The 20,843-nt window shown below is 43.9% G+C and overlaps 1 protein-coding gene across 1 annotated transcript in view; it reads left to right on the top strand.

Moving 5' to 3' along the window:
• Window positions 1–20,843, top strand: part of SH3BGRL2 (SH3 domain binding glutamate rich protein like 2) — a 57,378-nt gene that overhangs the window by 17,401 nt on the left and 19,134 nt on the right. The window contains exon 2 of the mRNA XM_059083883.2: window positions 14,969–15,154. Coding sequence (XP_058939866.1) covers window positions 14,969–15,154 — 186 coding nt within the window. The remainder of the gene's footprint in view (window positions 1–14,968; window positions 15,155–20,843) is intronic.

Raw genomic sequence — 20,843 nt, 5'->3', positions numbered from 1 at the left:
ACCTCCGGCCATTGATAAAAGCATGGCTTTTGGCTGCAGTCCTGTCGTTCTTGGTGGAAAATACCATCCTCAGCAGGATTTCCTCATTACTGCAGAGGATTTGGACTGTTACAGCAAGTTTTGCTGGAGCAGGTTTTTCTACAAACTATCCTCTAATTAACAGGAAGCATGTGTGTGTGTGAACAGTAGTATGTAATTTTCATAGTCAGTCTTGCAAAATAGTGGCATTTTAAGTTCATATTTTATACTTGGCTGACTTTTTCCTTTAAGGCAGTAAACATGTAATCTTGACAGGGAATGTAAAAACAGTAACATCAGACCACCCACATCTTTCATTCCAGGTTTCTGCTAATGTTTTTTATGGCTTCGCATTGCTAAGTAACACAAGTTGTTTTGTTTTTGTTTTTCAAAATGCAGAGTAAAAGCAATTTATTGCATGAGTTGATGGAGAAGTTAGTTAAAGCCATTTATGTTGCATCAAGCAGGTGGGAAAGGAGACAAATGAGCTCACAGGTATGTGACGAGCAGCTCCTCGGAGCCACCCTGCCGAGTCCCGGGGGACACAGATGCGATACACGCGTGGTCTTCACCCGCCAGAGGCATGTACAGTTCAGTCGGGGAAAGAAGCACAGGCACGCGCAGCTGTTATCAACAGCGCCAGGCTGCATATCATTAAATGGTGGTGACCATGGGTATAATGGGAGTTTGACGGAAAGAGCATCTGGGGGCGCCGTGGTTGGTGTAAGGCAGGGTTTCTCAGCATCAGCACTGTTGACATTCTGGGGGGCTGTCCTGTCCATCACGGGGTGTTTAGCAGCCTCCCTGGCCTCTGCCCGCTAGGTGCCAGTTCTACCTGCCCACTGTGACGACCAAAACTGTCTGCAGACATTGACAGCTGTTTCCCGGGGGGAACAAAATTGCCCCAGCCGAGAACCACTGGGTAGGCGTAGTTGATCGCAGTGTGGGCTTTGGGGCTGAACCCTGAAGAATAAAGAGAACTTGGACAGGAAGTGTGGACTATATGGTTAACTATATAGTTAACAGAAGCCATTGTGTAAAGACCCCGCCAATTTCTTTTTCTCTTTTTTCTTTATTTACTTGTTTACTTATTTCTGTATTAATATATTGGAGTATAGTTCATTTATAATATTGTGTATGTGTCAAGTGTACAGCAGAATGATTCAGTTATACAGATATATGTTCTTTTTCAGGTTCTTTTCCATTATAAGTTATTACAAGGTATTGAGTAGAGTTCCCTGTGCTATACAGTACGTCCTTGTTATGTATCTTTTTTTTTTGTTTTTTTTGTGGTAGGCGGGCCTCTCACTGTCGTGGCCTCTCCCGTTGCGGAGCACAGGCTCCGGACGCGCAGGCTCAGCGGCCATGGCTCACGGGCCCAGCCGCTCCGCGGCACGTGGGATCCTCCCGGACCGGGGCACGAACCCGCGTCCCCCGCATCGGCAGGCGGACTCTCAACCACTGCGCCACCGGGGAAGCCCAGCCGCTTACTTTTTAATTACCCCTCTTTTCTTTCTTTGAACATATTACACGTACTTATTGTATGTTCCACATCTGATCGTTTGAATATCTGAAGTGTTTGTGGGGTTTTTTTCTTCCCTTCTGTTTTTGCATCTCTGACTCATGGTGCCTTGTATGTTTCTGGAATGCTTAGTTTTTAAACATTAAGTGCTTCCTTGCCAATATCTTGAAACTAGTCACTTGAAATAATGCATGGAACTTAAGGCTTTGTATTTTCGTTTGGGGTGACATTCTGGGACTAGACTTCTTGGTTTCCCAGTTCCCAGGCACAAATGGCTTGGCAGAGTCGGGAAGGGGGTGTGGGGCTGCTTGTTAGGAGACGTGGATTCCAGTCCTAACTGCTGGGTAAGTTCCTTAACTAACCTCTCGGCGTCTCAGTTCTGTCATTTTGTCAGAAGAGTAGGTTGCCAGGTCACTGAATAGTTGTAGAGTGGATGTGGCTCATTTCAGGATCACGGTCTAGGCATTGGCAATTTCATGTCCATTGTTTCTGCAAGTTTATCACTTTCCTAGGCAGGGTATAGGGTACTTCAAAGTCAAACGGGTATAGCATAAGTTCCCTGCCTTCCAGAATTGAAATTACTTGACTCCACAGGAGCCAGTAGCTCTTAGACACAGCGTGAATATGGGTCGTGTTCTCTGGAAGTTCAAGAGAAGTAAGTGGAGAATATTCTGGACGGGGGTGGTGCTGTGTGAGAGGTGGGCTCAACGCTGGGCACTGAAGGAGGTAGGACTTCACCGTCGAGAAGTCAAGAGGGCATCCAGGCATGGGAAGCGCAAGGGTTAGTCACTGTGGCGAGGAGCTAAGTGTAGGGAGAGGAGAGGTGCGAGGTTACCTGGAGAAGTTGGGACCTCAAATGCCATTCCCACACCCCTTAGCCATCCCTGCAATGTCCCCGTCCCCCTCACCCTAGCCCCCGACAGCCACTGATCTACTTTCTGTCTACAGATTAGTCTGTTCTCTGGACATTTTGTATGAATGGAATTATACAGTGTATGGTCCTTTATGACTAGTTTTTTTCACTTTAGCAAAATGTTTTCAAGGCTCGTCCTTGCTGTGCCCTGTATCAGTACCTCGTTCTTTGTTACGGCCACGTAAAATTCCATTGGGTGGATATGAAATGCGAATTCTTGAACCCCACCCAAGTCTCACCAAATCAAAAACTTTGGAGTCAGCCTCCTTTCCGCGGTCTGTGTTTTGACAAGCCCTCCAGGTGACCTGGGTGCACTTACGGGTGGAGAGCCATGGCTGCAGGGTGGGTGGGAGAGGGGCATGAGCTGCAGAGGTGGGCCGCGTGGGCCTGGGCATGGATTTCTGCCTCCATTTCAAGGATAATGGGAACTTTCTGGAAGGTTTTTAAGCAGAGATCCGAAACTGTTATGTTCATGCTTATTTAAAAAATTCATTTTAAAAAGGATGTATTGTACAACTCAGGGAATATAGCCAATATTTTGTAATAACTGTAAATGGAAAGTAACCTTTTAAAATTGTATAAAAATTAAAAAAAATTTTTTTAATAAATAAAATTTTAAAAAAATTCATTTTAGCTTGTCTGTGAAAAGTGGCTTTGGGGGAAAGCTGGCCAGAAGAAGATACAGGAAGATACAGGTTGACCAGAGATGATAGCTTGGCATGGGCCAGTGGGAGTAAAACTGGAGAAATATGGATGGGTTCCAGAAAAAAATCTGAAAGCCGAAACTTGATGATTAATGACTCGATGATTAATTATATCATCAGGGAGAGTCAAAGATGGAACCCTAGCCTCTGGGTTGGGCGGGCGAGTGGGTGGTGGTGCCATCACTAGATCTTCTGAATTTTCTGGTTTTCTAATATGTGGGTAAATGTCAATCACCTGTCCCTCCCCCCGGAACCTACTCTTTCAAGCAACCCTCGGGGACGGTCTGTCAGATGACATTTGAATAGGTACTACGTGGAAAATTCTCTCGGGAGACACGCCATACACATCTAGAACCATAATGTTAATATTAATGTGTCTAACTCTACAAAAATAAAAAATGTCTGAGAAGGTAAAAAAGATGTAACCAAGGTGTTTGGACTCAGGTGTGTGTCTTTCCCAGCACACAGGTGAATTTCCATAGTTTAGAGAAAAGAGAAGGAGGGTTTGATGAGAGGAGAGAAGAGATCTGAGGTCCGTGGCCAGTTCTGAAAGCACTGCCGGCATGAGGTGAGGTGCTCGGCTGTAGGGGTGCGGTCCAGGGTTCTGAAGGTGAGATGGAGACAGGACACCACTGGTGAGAGGCCTGAGAATCTAGGAGCAGCAGACTGTAGAGCTGTCTTAAATTTATTTATTTATTTATTTTTAAAACTCGAGAGCCAATGAGGAATGGTAGAGATCTGAAAAAGGTAGTGGTGTGTGCTTGAGAAGAACATTCTCGCCTGCCTTTAGAAAGGGAGCAGGTAGGACAGTAAAATCCCTGGAGGTGTGGCTGGCAGCAGCATACGAGTTGTAGAAATGGGGTGAAATCAGCAAGATAAGGGGAGTGGTAGAATTTTCAGGGCTTGGCAGCTGAAGGAAAGAGAAGAACAAAGAAGAGGAGATGACTTCATGGTTTCTAGGAAACTGGAAGGACCCTATATGCCTGCTGTAGCTCGTGATGCAGGACTTGTAGAGAGAGGAAGGCTGTGAAAGACACTGACTGTAGTTTTTTTTTTTTTTTTTTTTGCTGTACGCGGACCTCTCACTGCTGTGGCCTCTCCCGTTGCGGAGCACAGGCTCCGGACGCGCAGGCGCAGCGGCCACGGCTCACGGGCCCAGCCGCTCCGCGGCATGTGGGATCTTCCCGGACCGGGGCGCGAAACCGCGTCCCCCGCATCGGCAGGCGGACTCTCAACCACTGCGCCACCAGGGAAGCCCTGAAATGCAAATTTTAGATATGTCTCCATAGAGGTGACAGTTGAAGATGTGGAAGTATGTGATGTCTTCAAAGTATTAGTATCAAGAGAAAGCAGACTATAAAGGATATGCAAATGGAGGATAAGCATCATTAGAATTAAATAATAATCATTCTTAATTAAATAATAATCATTCTTCTGGTCCCATTCATCAATAACGCAAAAGTGGTAAAAATTTTGTAGTTAAAATCCTGCTCTCTCCCCTGATGTCAATCAGTTGTTCCTGAAAACGAGTTGAAAGATGTTAGATTTTTACATTAAAAAAACTCACTGAAATTTTTCATTTGAAAGGTTTTTAGTAGATTAGAAAATTGTTTCTAGGTTTTCGTAGTGACAACTTTTATAGACAACAAGCATTGTTTTCAGTAACAAAATAATAATATCAAACATTTCTTAAAATCCATTTTGTGAAATAGTTACCTGAGAAAGTATCATCTTTACTTTGAAGGGACAAATCAAGAAAGAAGAGGGTGTGTGTGTATGTGTGAGCATCTCTGTGTGTTTTAATATCTATTAGGTAGCTTACTATCGATATCATTTGTCATCATGAAAAATGTCAGCCCGTTTGAAACAGCTTTCTCTTTTTATAAAAGAAAAATATATCTAGAATATACTGAAATTTCCAATGGTTGGATAATGTTCTAAACATTAGAGTTAAATACTTAATAGAATCCATGCATGCAATAACTACGAAGATTATAAAAGCAGAAAATATTTGTAATACAACCAAAACATTCTACCCAAAATGTGTATGTTATTATGGCAGCCATATAAAGTCTGTTTCTGAATGTTGAATCCTTGGAAGGTAATATAAAAAATAATTACTTCAGGATGATATTATTTTTTATAATTGAAAAGATAACTTAACATTATAAACATGGAAAAAAGAAGCCAATGCAAGTGGATTAAGAAAACAGGATCCAAAGTATTTACTGGTTAAAAAGAAAGTGTGTTAAAAGTATTTATTCAAGCTCAGTAATGTTTATTTGTTTAATGCAGACATATGGAGTGCCTAGTAAGTACCAGGGACTGTGCTAATGATACGAAAAAGCACGATCTTTTCCATCATTGAACTTGTATTGCTTTAATTTACAACATATAATAATGATTCTTTCAAAAATTGCCCTGTAGTTCACAGTGCCTCTTTCTGACACTCTGATTCCCTAAAACTCAAGTTTCAATCTCTTGCAGGACTGCCTCTCTCATTGTTATCTTCGGCTTGGTAGCCTGGTATTTGCTTTCTAGGAAGACAGACTGAAATAGACACCAGAGACACAGCACTTTATGTGTAATCTCATGTTGAGTTAAACAGCATTTGAATGTTTCCAGTGAGCCAGTGGCTTGTCGGGGTTTCTTCTACACCCCGTCCTGCTCCCCAGCAAGGAAACATATCGGTGGGTGTTTTAGGGGAGGAGTGTGTCCGTTTGCAGGTAAGAGAGAACCTGAGTAACGTGAACTTAAATGAACAGAGGTGTTTTGGTCTCTCCAGGTTAAGTCTGGAGACTGATTTGTTCAGGGCCTGTATTTCTGGGATCTCTTGGCCTTTTCCTGATGCTTGTTGCCTCATAGTGGAAAGGCGGCCTCTGCACCTCCAGCCCTCACACCAAGGTTCCAAGCAAGAAGAGGGAGGAAGGGCAGGGGACAAAGGGCCCCGGTATTGATCCATTAGCTTCAGCAGGAGAGCAGAGCCTGGTGCAGAAGCTCCACCCATTGGACTTTGGTCCCCAGCTTAGCAGTGGGCTCAGGGTCAGTGACTTCCAGCTGCAAGGGTGGCTGGGAACACAGGACTTTCACTTTCTAGTCTTCACAGGAGAGGTAGTGAATAGCTTGGGGTAGCTAGTCGATCGCCTGCCATTTACATGCTCTTTATGAGAATATAATGCCTAGTGAGTCCAACAGTGTGGTATTAAAGAATTTGCCATGGAATGATAGCTCTTCGAGGTTCCCTACTCAATTGCTTGGAAGTTCCTGTGTCTTTGACCCAGGAAAGATCATCAGACCTTTCTTTCTTCCCTTTTTATTTGGAAGGAGGAGTTGTTTTCGGGCCCCCTACCCCTCCTGGTCTCGTCCAACCCCTCCTCTGTAAGTCTTATCAAGTTATAAGAAAATCTGTACTCTCTGTCCTCTTTCCTCCGCCTGCCTTTGACTTTTTCCTCAGAAGAAAGAGAACTGTGTATCTGAAGTGTGAAAGGAGGTGAAATGAAGAACTGTTACATCCAATACCTAAAGCCTTTGAAAGTTCTATGAAGTTACTTTATATTTTTTGCAGAAGGCCACATCTAGGGCAAAGAAAGGAAAGTTAACATGCTTGAATGAATGAAACAATTGAGCAGTGCCTATTACTGTTTAGCTCTTTTCTTAATTTAATCCTCCCAATAAACCTGTGAAAAAAAGATTCTGGGTCCCTTTCACAGATTTGGGAACTAAGACCAAAAGAGAAGCTTAGTAGTATCTCCAAGGCTACTCGACTGACAGGGCCAGGGTTAAAACCAGGACAGTCTAACTCTAAAATACATACTTTTCTTTTTTTCCAGTTTTTCTTGTTGTCTGCCATCTGTGCTTTGTCTTTTTTTAAATTGAAGTGTAGTTGATTTACAATGTTGTGTTAGTTTCAGGTGTACAGCAAAGTGACTCAAGATATACATGTGTGTATATGTATTTTATATATAATATATATGTATTCTTTTTCAGATTCTTTTCCCATATAGGTTATTATAAAATAGTGAGTAGAGTTCCCTGTGCTCTACAGTAGGTCCTTGCTGTTTATGTACTTATATATATAATATATATGTATTCTTTTTCAGATTCTTTTCCCATATAGGTTATTATAAAATAGTGAGTAGAGTTCCCTGTGCTCTACAGTAGGTCCTTGCTGTTTATGTATTTTATACATAGATGTATGTATATGTTACTTCACAAATTATCCCTCCCCGCCACCTTTCCCTTTCCTCTTTGGTAACCATAAGTTTTCTATGTCTGAGTCTCCTTCTGTTCTGTACATAAGTTCATTTGTATCATTTTTTTTAAGATTCCACATAAGAGATTTGTCTCTGTTTGACTTACTTCACTTAGTATGATCATCTCTAGATCCATCCATGTTGCTGCAAATAGCATTTTATTCTTTTTTTTGTGCTTTGTCTTTACACTTGCTTTCCCACAATTGCTCACATTAAATCTCAGAAAAAAAAAAAAACAAGCCCTATCTTACTCAAATTGATAATGTCTTTATTTACTAGGGACTCCCGAGGTCCCAGGGTACAGCCTCCACTGTGTTCACCCCGGAATTCAAACGTGATTAGGCATGTCTGGAAGAGTCTGGCAGGGGCTGCTGAATTACATAAGTTAACTCACAGCCTTCTGGGAAAGAGCTAATCCTACGCGAAGAGAGAGAGTGGAGAAGTGCAAGTTTACTTGCCCTCAGTGCCTGAGAATAGGGGCTAAGTGTGTACGTCAAGGGCAGTATAATTTAGTTAGCCCGGCCTCTGATCCAGTCCCTGGGGATTCCTGGAGTCAGCAGGGGTTGCCAGTGAAAAGCTCCCAGTGTCTTCACCGAGATTTGCACGGGTCGCTTGAGTGTTCACGCTACATCAGCAGATCGCGCAGCACCGGCCCAGACAGCTTATCCCCGGGGCCGGTTCGTCAGGGCTGGAGTCTTCAGCAGATCTGGGTCCTGCGGGGCCCCCGGAGTTGAAAGGGTAAAGGTTTATTGGCTCAGTCCGTTTGGGCTGCTCTAAGAAGATACCACAGACGGGGTGGCTCAAAAACAACAGGAATTTCTCACAGTTCTGGAGGCTGGACGTCCAAGATCAGGGTGCCAGCAGGGTTGGGTGCCGGGGAGACCCCGATTCTGGGTAGCAGACTGCAGTCTTTTTGGCCGTGTCCTCACGTTGTGGACGGGAGCAAGAGAGCTCCTGGGCCTCTTTCGTAAGAGCACTCCGGCCTCATCGCTTCATTACCTCCCATTAACCTCACCTTCTGATGCCATCACCTTGGGGGGGGGTAGGTTTCAACATAGGGGTTTTGGGGTGACACGTTCAGGCCATAGCACTTAACCAACGCAGTGGCCGAGCAGGCTGCTTCGGAGCACATGTGAGGAGCTCACTTCAGAGCTCCGGGAAAGCTTGGGGGGAAAAGTGGTGGGGGGTGATGGAATTCTACGGTAGCAGTTGGAAGCAGGGTCGGGGAAGTACCAACATATTTGCTTGATTTTCAGTTATCATCCATTTGCAGGTATATCAACAATCTCATTAAAAAAACATTTGGGCAAGACAAAATACATTATGCACTTGCAGTTTTAAAAATTAACAATAGCATTTGTTTAAACATAGAATCACATCCAACTTCCTACTTCAATGTCAGTGTCAATTTTAGAAGGGAAGCCTTTTTCCCATTCAGGGTCCAAAGATTCTTCTGAATTATGTAGGGTTTTTACTGTTTCACGTAACGTCGCGGACACACTCCTTTTTAAATTCACACAGCTCTAGTATTCACTGAGAAATACTGGTGCGTTTGATCTACATTCCTGATTGGCTAAGCTTCAGTTACATTTGTTCCTAAATTAAATTATCAGTTTAGTTTGATCTCTTGAATATTACCTGGAAAGCTTTGATATTCAGCACTGGGGTAATAATTCTTTAATCATCCACTCAGTTAATATTTTCTGAGAGCCTCCTGTACGCCAGGCCCCGTGCATACGGAGCTGACACTCTGGAGCAAGAGGTGCGCATAAAAACAAACAGATAAATAAAATTGTAATAAATTTAACTAATAAAACTTCAGCTTAGATGGCAACAGAGGGCTCTCCAAGGAGGTGGCACGTGAGGTGTCTCATCCTCGTGATGAAAGGCATCAGCACTGCTGTTACACTAGTCCTTGTACTTGTGAAAATCCTGGCTGTTCCTTAACAACCGTTTTCTAAGCGTCTGCACTGTGCCAGGTACCGTTCTAGACCCCAGGGGTCCAGCAGTGAACAGAACAGCAGACGAAAATCCCCCTGCCCTCGTGGAATTTGTGTTGCAGTAGGACGAGATGGACAAACAAATGTGTAAAAGGACAGTATGTCAGATGCTACGTGCTATGGTAAAATAAAGCATTGAAAGGGGATAGGGAGTTTTGGGGGAGGGAGGCTGGCAAAAGGGTAAAATCACATAGTCAGGGAAGGGCCTCACTAAGAAAGTGAGCTTTGAGCCGGAAATGAAGATCTGTGATCTAGCCTAGAGTTGGCAGACTTTTTCTGAAAAGGGCAGCTGTTAAATTACTTTAGGCTTTGGGAACGCTACCGCCTCTGTTACAATGGCTCAATTATGCTAATTTCTCTAGGATGAAAGCATCCAGGGAGAACATGTAAATGAATGGATATAGTTGTCTTCCAATGCGACTTTACTTATGGACACTGAAATTCGTATCTCATAGAGTTTTTATATGTCATGAAATACTATTATTCTTTTGATTTTTTTTTTTTCCCCCCAACCATTTAAAAAGATAAAGACTATATTTGGCTGTGGGCCATAAAAACACAGTGGGCTACAATTGGCCTGTGGGCCTCCCTGCGATAGAGCCCAGGACATTTAACAGTGTCCATTCCCCTTAATTGCATTGGATGACGTGTAATGGCGTACGTTTGAAAGATAAGGTGGAATGCAACTCATGCTTTTGCAGATATCTGCCTGTTTTAGGTCCAGCAGCTTTGCTGTTGCTTCACAAAGGAAAGAATGAAAACTCATCTGTTTATCCAGTGACAGATCCTCATTTCACTTATATGAAATTGATGGCTTACAGCTTTTATTTCTAGGCTCTGCTGTGCAATAATAGCTTTTATTTTTCAATCCATCATACTACAGTATTGCCGAAGACATTTTATGTAGCAATTAAGAGTTTTCCAAGTAGCATTGCATTGGGATGCAAGCTCTAGAAAAGTTGCTGAAAAGTGGCTTAACTAATTAGGGGTTTATTTGTCTAATACGGTTTCGAGCGGGCTGCACGAGACTCGTGTGGCAGCTGTAAAATGTCATCAGGAACCCAGGTTCCTGTCAATCTGCCTGACCAGCGCCATTCTTGCATATGGTGTTGGTTTTCACAATTGCCAAATGCTTCCTGCACCTCCGGGCACCACAGGGTGCATTTCTGCAAGACAGAAGGGAGAAGAGTGGCCAAGTGCAAAATGGGCTTTGTCTTTTCATTCATTAGGTGGAGGCTTCCCAAGGAGCAGACGCCTCACATCTCACTGGCCAGCACTGTGTTCTGTGATCTGTAGCTGTAGCTGTGTTCTGTGTTCTGTAGCTGCAGGGGAGTTGGGTCAACAAGCTTTTGTAGTTGAGCACATTGCTTTCTAAAACGAAATCAGGCTTCGGTTATTAAGAAAGAAAGGGAGACGGGCTACTGGGTAAATAGCGTTGTTATCCGCCATGGCTTCTAAGTGTGTTTGAAGAAGAACAGTCACGTGAGTTACAGGTACCGTCACCCATGGTCCCCAAACTTCTTTTGATATTGATTGCAGGGTGCGTTTTGTTTCAGAACGGTTGAAACGTATATAAAACTCTTCGTGTCAGGGAAGTGACGGGTCTGTGTTATTATTATCTGAACCCTGGGTTTATGCCAGCCCGTGCAGTTGAGTGCCCTTGCCGGCTTCCTGTTGCCACGAGGGAAGCCCTTCCGTTACCTACGACCCCGGCTTCTCCCAGGTCCCCACCTCCTGCGCTGGTCCGTCCCTGCCTCTCATCCCTGGGCTTCCGCAGTTCCAGCCGCGTCACCTGGGAAATCTCAAAGCAGCCCTGCAGCCAGTGACTTATCTTCCTTCCTGAGGCTAATGTCACAAACATCCCCTTGAAACTTCCTTCTCTGGAGTACAGTTTCTCCCCTTTGTTTATTGGGGTGACCTGCTATCGTATTAATTTTCTGTGGCCTTAGGTCTTTTTTTTTTTTTAATTTTTAAAAATTTTGAACATGTGCTAAATTTATTTCTAAACTTCAACAAAAGCAAAGCAAAATAGAATTTGATTCGCCTTGTCTCAAAAAAGTGAACTTTTCCCTGACGCTGCATTCCGAAAGATTTTTTTTTTCATGTGATGTCAAATACAATAATAATTAAGACGTTATACAGCACTGTTTTGTGCCAGGCAATAAATATTGTAAGCTACACATAATTTATCTGTAACCCTCACAATCATCCAATGAAGCAGGTAATACTATTGTTCCCATTTTAAAGATGGAAAGACTGAGGCATAGATTAAGTAGCTTGCTCAAACTCACCCAGCAAATAAGTGGGGGAACAAGGATTTGTGGCTCTTTTTTTTTTTTTCTTTTTCTTTTCTTTTTAATCATCTGGCCTTTCTTCTAAGTGTAAGGAGTCAGGGAGGCCAGCAAGTAACAAAACGCTCCAAGTCCAGCTTCATGTCCTGCTGATTTATACGAAATGCCCCTGGTCTCTATGGCCATGGACTACTGTCCCCCTCCAGGTGGTTTTCCATGGGAGGCTTTCTTTCTCTCTTAAATTTCTTCTCTTTAATCTTTTGAATGTTGACACATTCACACTTTTCCAAAAGGTTTACACACATAGAGTGAAAACTCTTGCTCTCACTTTGTCCCCATCCTCCAGTTCCCACCCACCCCCCAGGCAACTGCTTTCGTTAGTTTCTTATATAAACCTTCAAGCATTTTTCTAAAAAATGAAAATACAAGTAAATACAAAAGTGTTCCTATTTTTCTCCATTTTTTTTTTAATGTGCCTAGTCTACACACAGTTCTGTTCTTTTTTTTTTTTTTTTTTTTTCCATGTATACATCTTGGAGACCTTAGCAGTGTTAATAGTACTTACAGAATTTCTCCTTTTTTCTTTTTAAGCTGCATAGGATTAAAGTGATCTCTCTGAAACACAAAGCTGGCCGTGCCTCTCCTGCTTTCCTCTTAAAATACAGATATAATTAACTTACATTTCGCTCCTCACGCTACCATCAGCCATCACCAGTGTTGGGAGGAACTGTCCTTTGCTTCCTGAGCCTTGATAGGGTCTAATGATGCATTTGAATTTTTTTCTTAAAACAGCGACCATTTTCTCCCAGCTTTATTAAGATAGAATTGACATACACCACTTGTATAAGTTTAAGGTGTACAGCATCATGATCTGATGTATGTATATATTGTGAATTGCTTACCACAATTAGTTTAGTTAACATCCATCACCTCACGTCATTTGAATTTTAATATTCTACGATGTAACTTTCAAATACTGGCTGTAAGGAGGAGGGGTGTTGAGACATGGACACTCTTAGACTAATGGTAATAATGTAAATTGAGGGGGCCTTGATGAAAGACAGTTTTACCCCGAGTCCTTCAGGAGTCTGAGAAATATCTCTGCCCTTTGCCTGGGTTTCATTCACAGGGCTTTGCCCTAAAGCAGTCTTGAGCGACACCATCCAAGATACATAAAGATGATCACTGCGTGATACTATTTCTAGTGGTGAAACCTGCAAGCATGCCAAGTATCCAACAATAGAGTGACAGTTAACTGTACATCTACATGATGGAATTGCCAGGAAGATATTAAAATTCATACTTCTGAAAAATGTTTAATGACAGAGGACAGTGCTCATGATATATTTATTGTTCAGTGCAAGGGGCAAGGTGCAGTGTTTTACCACTTGTGATCATGTGAAAGGAGAGACCAGGTGAGCTGCAGGGGATTATAGTCCAGAAATAAATACCGTGTGTGTGTGTGTGTGTGTGTGTGTGTGTGTGTGTGTGTGTGTGTGTGTCCCTATGTGTTTAGGGCCAGGAGGTGGGGGGAGTAAACAAGCTGTGTACATGTCTTGATTTATCCTCATTGAGCCTTTAAGTACCCGCATTTTGGAGTCGTGGTGGGTGTTATATGTCTGTACATTATATATGGAAAACCAAGGTTTGACTATGGATAAGTTTCACTTTTGATCATATGCTCATGAACAATTGAAATGTGCTGGGTACGTAGAGCTCCAAATATGGGTATTAAATCCAGACCCTTTCCTCTATTTAAATTTTAGCAGTGGCTGTCTGGATAGTAGGATTGTAGGTAACTTTTTGTTTGCTTTACAAAGGCCCGTGGGGACCCACTAAAGAAGGATTTTAGGACAGTGACATGATTGTCTTGATACGAACACACACTAGGACTTGGATCAAAATAGGTGAACGCTTTCAGCCTCAGGGTCGATAAACTCTACCTGGGAGAGTTGTAAGGGGAAGTTAAGTAGGATGGATGATACTTGTTTGCACGCCAAAGTTACAAAATAGTATATATTCTGAAATTCTATGAGTGAGGAGAGAGAGTTAACTTTTTCAGACGTGAGAACTGGCTTAATTCAAGAAGTGGAGATACCATTTTCAGCTTGGACTTAAACCATACAGCCATTCTCTCCTTTTATAATATTATTGAGCTTAAAAGATGTCCCTTCTTGCCAGCCTTTTATTTCTGTCCATACTAACTATGCCGTCTCGTCATTAAGTCATTCATAGACTTGAGCCCAGTGATCAGAGACACGTGTCACTGGGGCTTTTGGGGGGGCGGTCAGGTTGAGGTGGGGTGGAGGGGATTGGTTGGGACAATCCGTCTGTGGAAGTTGGTTCTTCAGCATTTTATTTTCTTTGTCCAGAGGTCTCTCTAGCTGCTTCACTTCTCAAAATGATTCTTTTCTTTGGCCATTAGAACATTTACTTCACCGCTTAAGTTTGGTCTTTTTGCGGGTTTCCCGGGATCGTTTACAAAAAGCAGACTGGTTTTCTCATGTTTCACATGCTGTGGTTAAGATACCTGAATATTGTCACGGCATCTCAGTGAGTTAATAGGTACCTTCAATTAAGAAGATTGGTACCATTTGGAAAACCTGCAGATGTGTTTGCAGCTCTTCAAGAGCATACCTGACCCCTAGTGACTGGAGAAGGAAACATGGAACATCAGGGGAACAAGAAGGGTTAAGAGAGAGAGAGTTTCAAGTAGGAAGGTTCCTTTTGTTTACTCTCACCTTGGAAGTGGAGAACACTTTACTCTTGTGAATTGATGAAAGGACGCTTTCATGACAGTGGCTACAGCTGTGGAATATGGGAAAGAGGCTGCTGAGGGCAATAAAAATGTTGCTGCTCCCAGGAATCAATGAAGTGTCGACATCTCAGATGGGCTCTCTGTGGTTTTCAGTTGGTTGGGGACAGAGAGGGCTTTCGTGACAGTAAATGTCAACTTCTGGGGGTGGGAGTGGGTAGTTATGGCCCCCTGAGAACTAAGTGAATCTCCCACCTCGGACCTCATCTGTCCCTCCCAGACCGGCGGAGTTGTGCCCCAGAATTCTTGGAGAAATCACTGTGTCAGCACTTGCTGAGACGTCTGCTGGGTCACCAGGGGGTGGGCAGTGCGTGCCGTCTGCAAAAATCACCTCTGTTTTGTTTGGCTCAGTGGCCTCTGGCGACGAGCAATGAAATCTAGTTCAAACTGGAAGTATTTCCACTTGGTTTTGGAGGAGCATTTCTGCTTATGTGTTTGTCTTCTCTCTGCAGATAAAGAAACAGCAGCAGGATGTGGTGAGATTTCTGGAAGCCAACAAGATAGAGTTTGAGGAGGTGGACATCACGATGTCAGAAGGGCAGAGGCAGTGGATGTACAAGAACATCCCCCCGGAGAAGAAGCCCGCCCAGGGCAACCCTCTGCCTCCTCAGATATTTAATGGCGACCGATACTGCGGAGTAAGTATCAGATGGTTGTTATCACATCATTTCTTTGCCTGATGCAAAACAGAGTCATCTGGAGTGCAGTTGGGTTTTTTCCAACGCAGGCTGACCTCCTTACCTAGTACCTAGTCAGTTCCCCAAGTCTAACAGGGGGTGAATTGGAGAGGGTGTGTGAGTCCAAGGTCACAGACTGTGTCTTCCTGTTTGCTTTGGGAAAAGGGGGTGGGAAGGGAAACTGCATACGTGTGTGTTTGCTGTGTTCTACATTTTAAAGAGGTTTTTTGTTTGTTTGTTTGTTTGTTTGTTTGTTTTGTGGCACGCGGGCCTCTCACCGCTGTGGCCTCTCCCGTTGCGGAGCACAGGCTCCGGACGCGCAGGTGCAGCGGCCACAGCTCACGGGCCCAGCCGCTCCGCGGTACGTGGGATCCTCCCGGACCGGGGCGCGAACCCGCGTCCCCCCCGCATCGGCAGGCGGACTCTCAACCACTGCGCCGCCAGGGAAGCCCCAAAGCGTATTTTTTTATTAATACATTTTGGGGGGCAGAGGGGAAGAGGTAATTATTCTTGAATCTTTATCTCTCTACAGTGTAAAAAAACTGCTAATGGCTGATTATAAACCAGAGTTTCACTATTTTATGATCACGAGCCCGATGGATCATTATGAACAAATAAAATACATCAGATGCCTTCCTGCTGCATGTGGCATTGGGAAGATGAAGCCCTTTCGACTAATTATTTTCCTTCCCACTTCTTAGGTGAAGAAAAAAAGATCGAGAAATGTCTCTCTAATGAGTAGTTAGGATCTGCTTTCTGCCGTAGCTTTAAGTATGTAAGTCAGTGTTTATCTTGAGACCTGAACTGCAGTTCTTTAAGGGTGGCCGGGAGAAGGGGGAGGGGCTGCAGTGCAGAGGTGCCCAAGGTGAAATAAATAACTGGGTGCCCGTTAGGGTGGAGAAAAGGGGTAACAGTGCTTTTGGTGGCTAGAAAGGAAACGGTTCTCCAAGAACGTGAGGGAGAATGAAATGCTGAAACATAAAGCCATAGAGGTGGTGCCCAGCGTTTTTCCATGTCGCGAAGAGGAAACCGAACCTGGCACTAGGCACAGATTTGAGTTCTAGTACTACTTTATGTTGGCTCGACACCTTTGGAAAGTCGCATTTCTCTTTATATCTCAGTTTTCTCATCTTTAGCAAAGGACGATAACCTGTCTGTCTCACTTCCCAGGATATCTGTCGCTGTTTCTAAAGTACTCCTAAAACTCTATACCCACCCACACTACCATTCGGCTGTAAGGCCAGAATAGAGGCATTTTCACAGCCGCAAAGTCTGAGGAACAGAGAACCAATGGCTTTTTGTTTGAAGTTTTCTAGCACTGTTTGACTAATAGCTTTATTTTGAACTGTACAGATTACACACATTTTCATCTGTTATCTTATTTTGGTTTGCAGGCTCAGAAGTACATTTTCTAGACCCTGTAATCATGAATGGGATACACTCTTGGTAACCGTATACTTTCCCTAATATGAGATCATGATGTAAAAAAATTCCACAGGGCTTCCCTGGTGGCTCAGTGGTTGAGAGTCCGCCTGCCGATGCAGGGGACACGGGTTCGTGCCCCGGTCCGGGAAGATCCCACATGCCGCGGAGCGGCTGAGCCCGTGAGCCATGGCAACGGGAGAGGCCACAACAGTTAGAGGCCCGTGTACCACAAAAAAAAAAAAAAAAAAAAAAAAAAATTCCACAAAAATAATAACCTTTATTCTTATATAATAATGCAGTTTATTTCTTGTTGATGCTGCCTCTGCAGACACTGAGGTTTGACCATCCTCTGCCCTTGACTTCCCTCTCCATTTCTCTACCCACTTCCTGCACACATGGTTCAGGGCTGTTGACATCTCCTCAGTTTATTTTAAACGTGGAGCTGTTGCTGTTTTTTTTTTTTTTTTAATCCTTGTTGTTTCATAGACCTCTGAAGAGGAAGGAGGCAGAGACGTCTTTGCTCTATCACCATAAAAGCGAAAGTCGGGGCTTCCCTGGTGGCGCAGTGGTTGGGAGTCCGCCTGCCGATGCAGGGGACACGGGTTCGTGCCCCGGTCCGGGAGGATCCCACATGCCGCGGAGCGGCTGGGCCCGTGAGCCGTGGCCGCTGAGCCTGCGCGTCCGGAGCCTGCGCCCCGCAACGGGAGAGGCCACAACAGTGAGGCCCGCATACCACAAAAAAAAAAAAAAAAAAAAGGGAAAGTCTTCAGAGCCCTTTGAGTAGAGGAATGTATTCAATGAATAAAAAAGAACGTGATGTGAAATAAAGTTAATTCCTTCCCTTTATTTTCACCTCTGTATGACTTTCTAAATCTATGGAAGTTTTTTCAGGTAGACTGGGAGCTGGTTAGGGGCTTCCATATTGATTAAACGGTTGCAGATAAATGGCTGCTTGTGCAGTGTGAGTCCCATGGCAGTTGTGACAGCAGTGCTGGTGTGTTCATTCTGTCTTTATAGTCTGTTCTGGCAGGACTTTTGAAGACAGTGTCTGCTCTTATCAAGGTCAAATAAATTCGACTGGGACAAGAGCAAAAACATTTGAAGGCAATGAACCATGGCCTCATGTGTCCCACCTGCTCCTGTGCACCTTGCGTTGCCCGGTAATGGTTTGTGAGTGGTTGTATCTGGTTGGACAATCTGTGGAAACCTGCCGTATTGCAAGTGACGGGATCCAGTAAGCATGGAGATTCTCCTGTTTCCTGGAATTGGCTGGGAACTCGCTACTTTGTTTTCAACTGGATGAGCGAGGCATGTGAGACACACACAGCTGCTAAGCTGCTTGCTAACCGGTGCGGACAACTGCCTTCTCTCTCTCCTCTAGCGCGTGAAAACCAAGCCTATTGGGAGGAATTCCCCACCGAATGGAAGCTCCCTGGCTTGTGCAATCAGTGCTTCCCGCCCCAGATTTGGACACTGAGGAACTGATGCCAAAACACAGCATCAGGTGGAGGTGGCTCAGTGAGCGTCCAGGGGTGACGGGGCAGAGCCTGGTGGCTGGACACCATACGGCTGGTGTCCTAAGGAGGCTGATCCTGGGATGTGGCCTAGGTGTGTTCTTGGTTTCCCAGACATGGAAGTTCCCCTCCAGGCTTAATGTGGATGGATTAAGCTTCCTGTGAGCTTCCTGCTCTACCTTCATACATTGTTTGCCTTTTAAGTTGCCCGTGTCTATTTCAGTTGTTTGCAGGCAGGAACCCTTATTGGGGCAGACTGGTTGTTCTTGCTGTTTCCCTGAAGTGTCCTACCATAAGCACGATTCTTCTCTGGAAATGGGTTCCTAAAGGTCAACATCCCATTGCCTAGGCTTTACTCATTTTAGAAAAGCTCAGATCCTCATGTTCAAGTTTAAACTCTGTTCTCTCTCTCTGTTCCACAAGGAGAGAGAGAGAGAACCTGGAACCTCATTCCAGGCATGTGTGGAATGCAGCAGAAATAAAAACACACATATCTACACAAAAGGAAAACATTTCCTCCCGTTTCTTTCCTCCCTCCCCATTCAGAAGAAAAAAAAAAATTGGATTTCTTTGTATTTTTTCTTATTTTTTATTGACATTTTTTTATTGTGGTAAAAACATCATAAAATTTATCATCTTAACCACTATTAAGTGTACGGTTGAGTAATGTTACGTGTATTCACATTGCTGTAAAACAGGTCCCCAGAACTTGTTCATTTTGCAGAACTGAGACTCTATACCCATTAAATAACTCCCGTTTGTCCCCTCCCCCCATCCCCCAATAACCATCGTTCTGCTTTCTATATCTATGAATTTGACTACTTTAGAGACCTCATAAAAGTGAAATCATGTAGTATTTGTCCTTTGTTTTCTTTGTTTTTGTTTTTTGGCCGTGCCGCGAGGCCTTCGGGATCTTAGTTCGCCGACCAGGGATCGAACCCGTGCCCCCTGCGGTGGAAGCGCGGAGTCTTAACCGCTGGACCGCCAGGGAAGTCCCAGTGTTTGTCCTTTGTGACTGTCTTACTTCACTTAGCATCGTGCCCTCAAGGTTCATCCATCTTGTATGTCTTAGTCCATTAAGGCTGCTATAACAAAATACCACAGACTGAGTAACTTACAAACAATAGAAATTTATTTCTCAGAGTTAAGTCCAAGATCAGGGTTACACTAGGGTTGGGTTCTGGTGAAGGCCCTCTTCTAGGTTGCAGATTGCCAACTTCCTGTAGTATCCTCACGTGGTGAAGGGGGCAAGGGAGCTCTCTCAGACCTCTCTTTTTTTGGCTGCGTTGGGTCTTCATTGCTGTGCGCGGGGTTTCTCTAGTTGCAACGAGCAGGGGCTACTCTTTGTTGCAGTGCAAGGGCTTCTCATTGTGGTGGCTTCTCTTGTTGCGGAGCACGGGCTCTAGGCACATGGGCTTCAGTAGTTGTGGCTTGTGGGCCCTAGAGCGCAGTCTCAGTAGTTGTGGCACTCGGGCTCAGTAGCTGTGGCTCGTGGACTCTGGAGCGCAGGCTCAGTAGTTGTGGTGCACGGGCTTAGTTGCTCCACAGCATGTGGGATCTTCCTGGACCAGGGATCGAACCCGTGTCCCCTGCATTGGCAGGTGGATTCTTAATCACTGCGCCACCAGGGAAGTCCCAGACCTGTTTTATAAATGGCATTAATCTCATCCATGAGGGCTGTGCTGTCATGACCTACTCCCCTCCCAAAGGTCTTTGGGCATCAGCATTTCAATGTATGAATTTTGGGGGGATACAAACATCTAGCCTATAGCATTGAAGCATGTGACAAGATTTCCTTCCTTTTTAAGATCTCCATTGTATGTATATATCACATTTTGTTTTTCCACTCATCCATTGATGGACTCTGGGTTGCTTCTACCCCTTGGCTATTGTGAATAGTGCTGCTATGAACATGAGTTTGCAAATACCTCTTCAAGATCCTGTTTTCAATTCTTGGGGATATGTACATATTAGTAGGATTGCTGCATCATATGGTAGTTCTACTGTCAGTTTTTTGAGGAGCTGCTGTACTGTTTTCCATAGTGGTCACACGATTTTATAAACCCATCAGTAGTGTACAAGAGTTCTAACTTCTCCACATCCCTGCCAACACTTGTTGTTTTCTGTTTTTGTTTTGAGAGTAGCCATGCTAATGGGTGTGAGGTGATATCTCACTTTGGCTTTGATTTGCATTTCTTTGATGATTTGTGTTGTTGAGCTTGTATATAATCTTTGGAGAAATGCCTGTTCAAGTCCTTTGCCCACTTTTTAATTGGGTTATTTGGCTTTTTGCTGTTGAGTTGTAGGAGTTCTTTGTATATTCTGAATACTAACCTCTTATCAGATACGTATTTTGCAGGTATTTTCTCCCATTCTTAGGTTGCCTTTCACTCTGTTGATTATATCTTTTGCTGAACAAGAGTTTTTAAGCTTAATGTAGTCCCATTTGTCTGTCTTTGTTTTTGTTGCCTGTGCTTTTGAAGTCCAGGAAATCATTACTTGCCAAATGCAGTGTCAAGAAGCTTTCCCCCTAGGTTTTCTTATAGCAGTTTTGTAGTTTGGGGTCTTAGGTTTAGTTCTTTAATTCATTTTTAGTTAATTTTTGTGTATGATACAAGATAAGGGTCCAACTTCATTCTTTTGAGTCTGGATATCTAGGTTTCCTGTTACCATGTGTTGATGAGACGGTGCTTTCCCCATTGAGTGGTCTT

Source organism: Kogia breviceps, chromosome 13 (genome assembly GCF_026419965.1).
Source record: "Kogia breviceps isolate mKogBre1 chromosome 13, mKogBre1 haplotype 1, whole genome shotgun sequence".
Classification (NCBI taxonomy): Eukaryota; Metazoa; Chordata; class Mammalia; order Artiodactyla; family Physeteridae; genus Kogia; species Kogia breviceps.
This window is presented reverse-complemented; position numbering and strand designations above follow the sequence as displayed.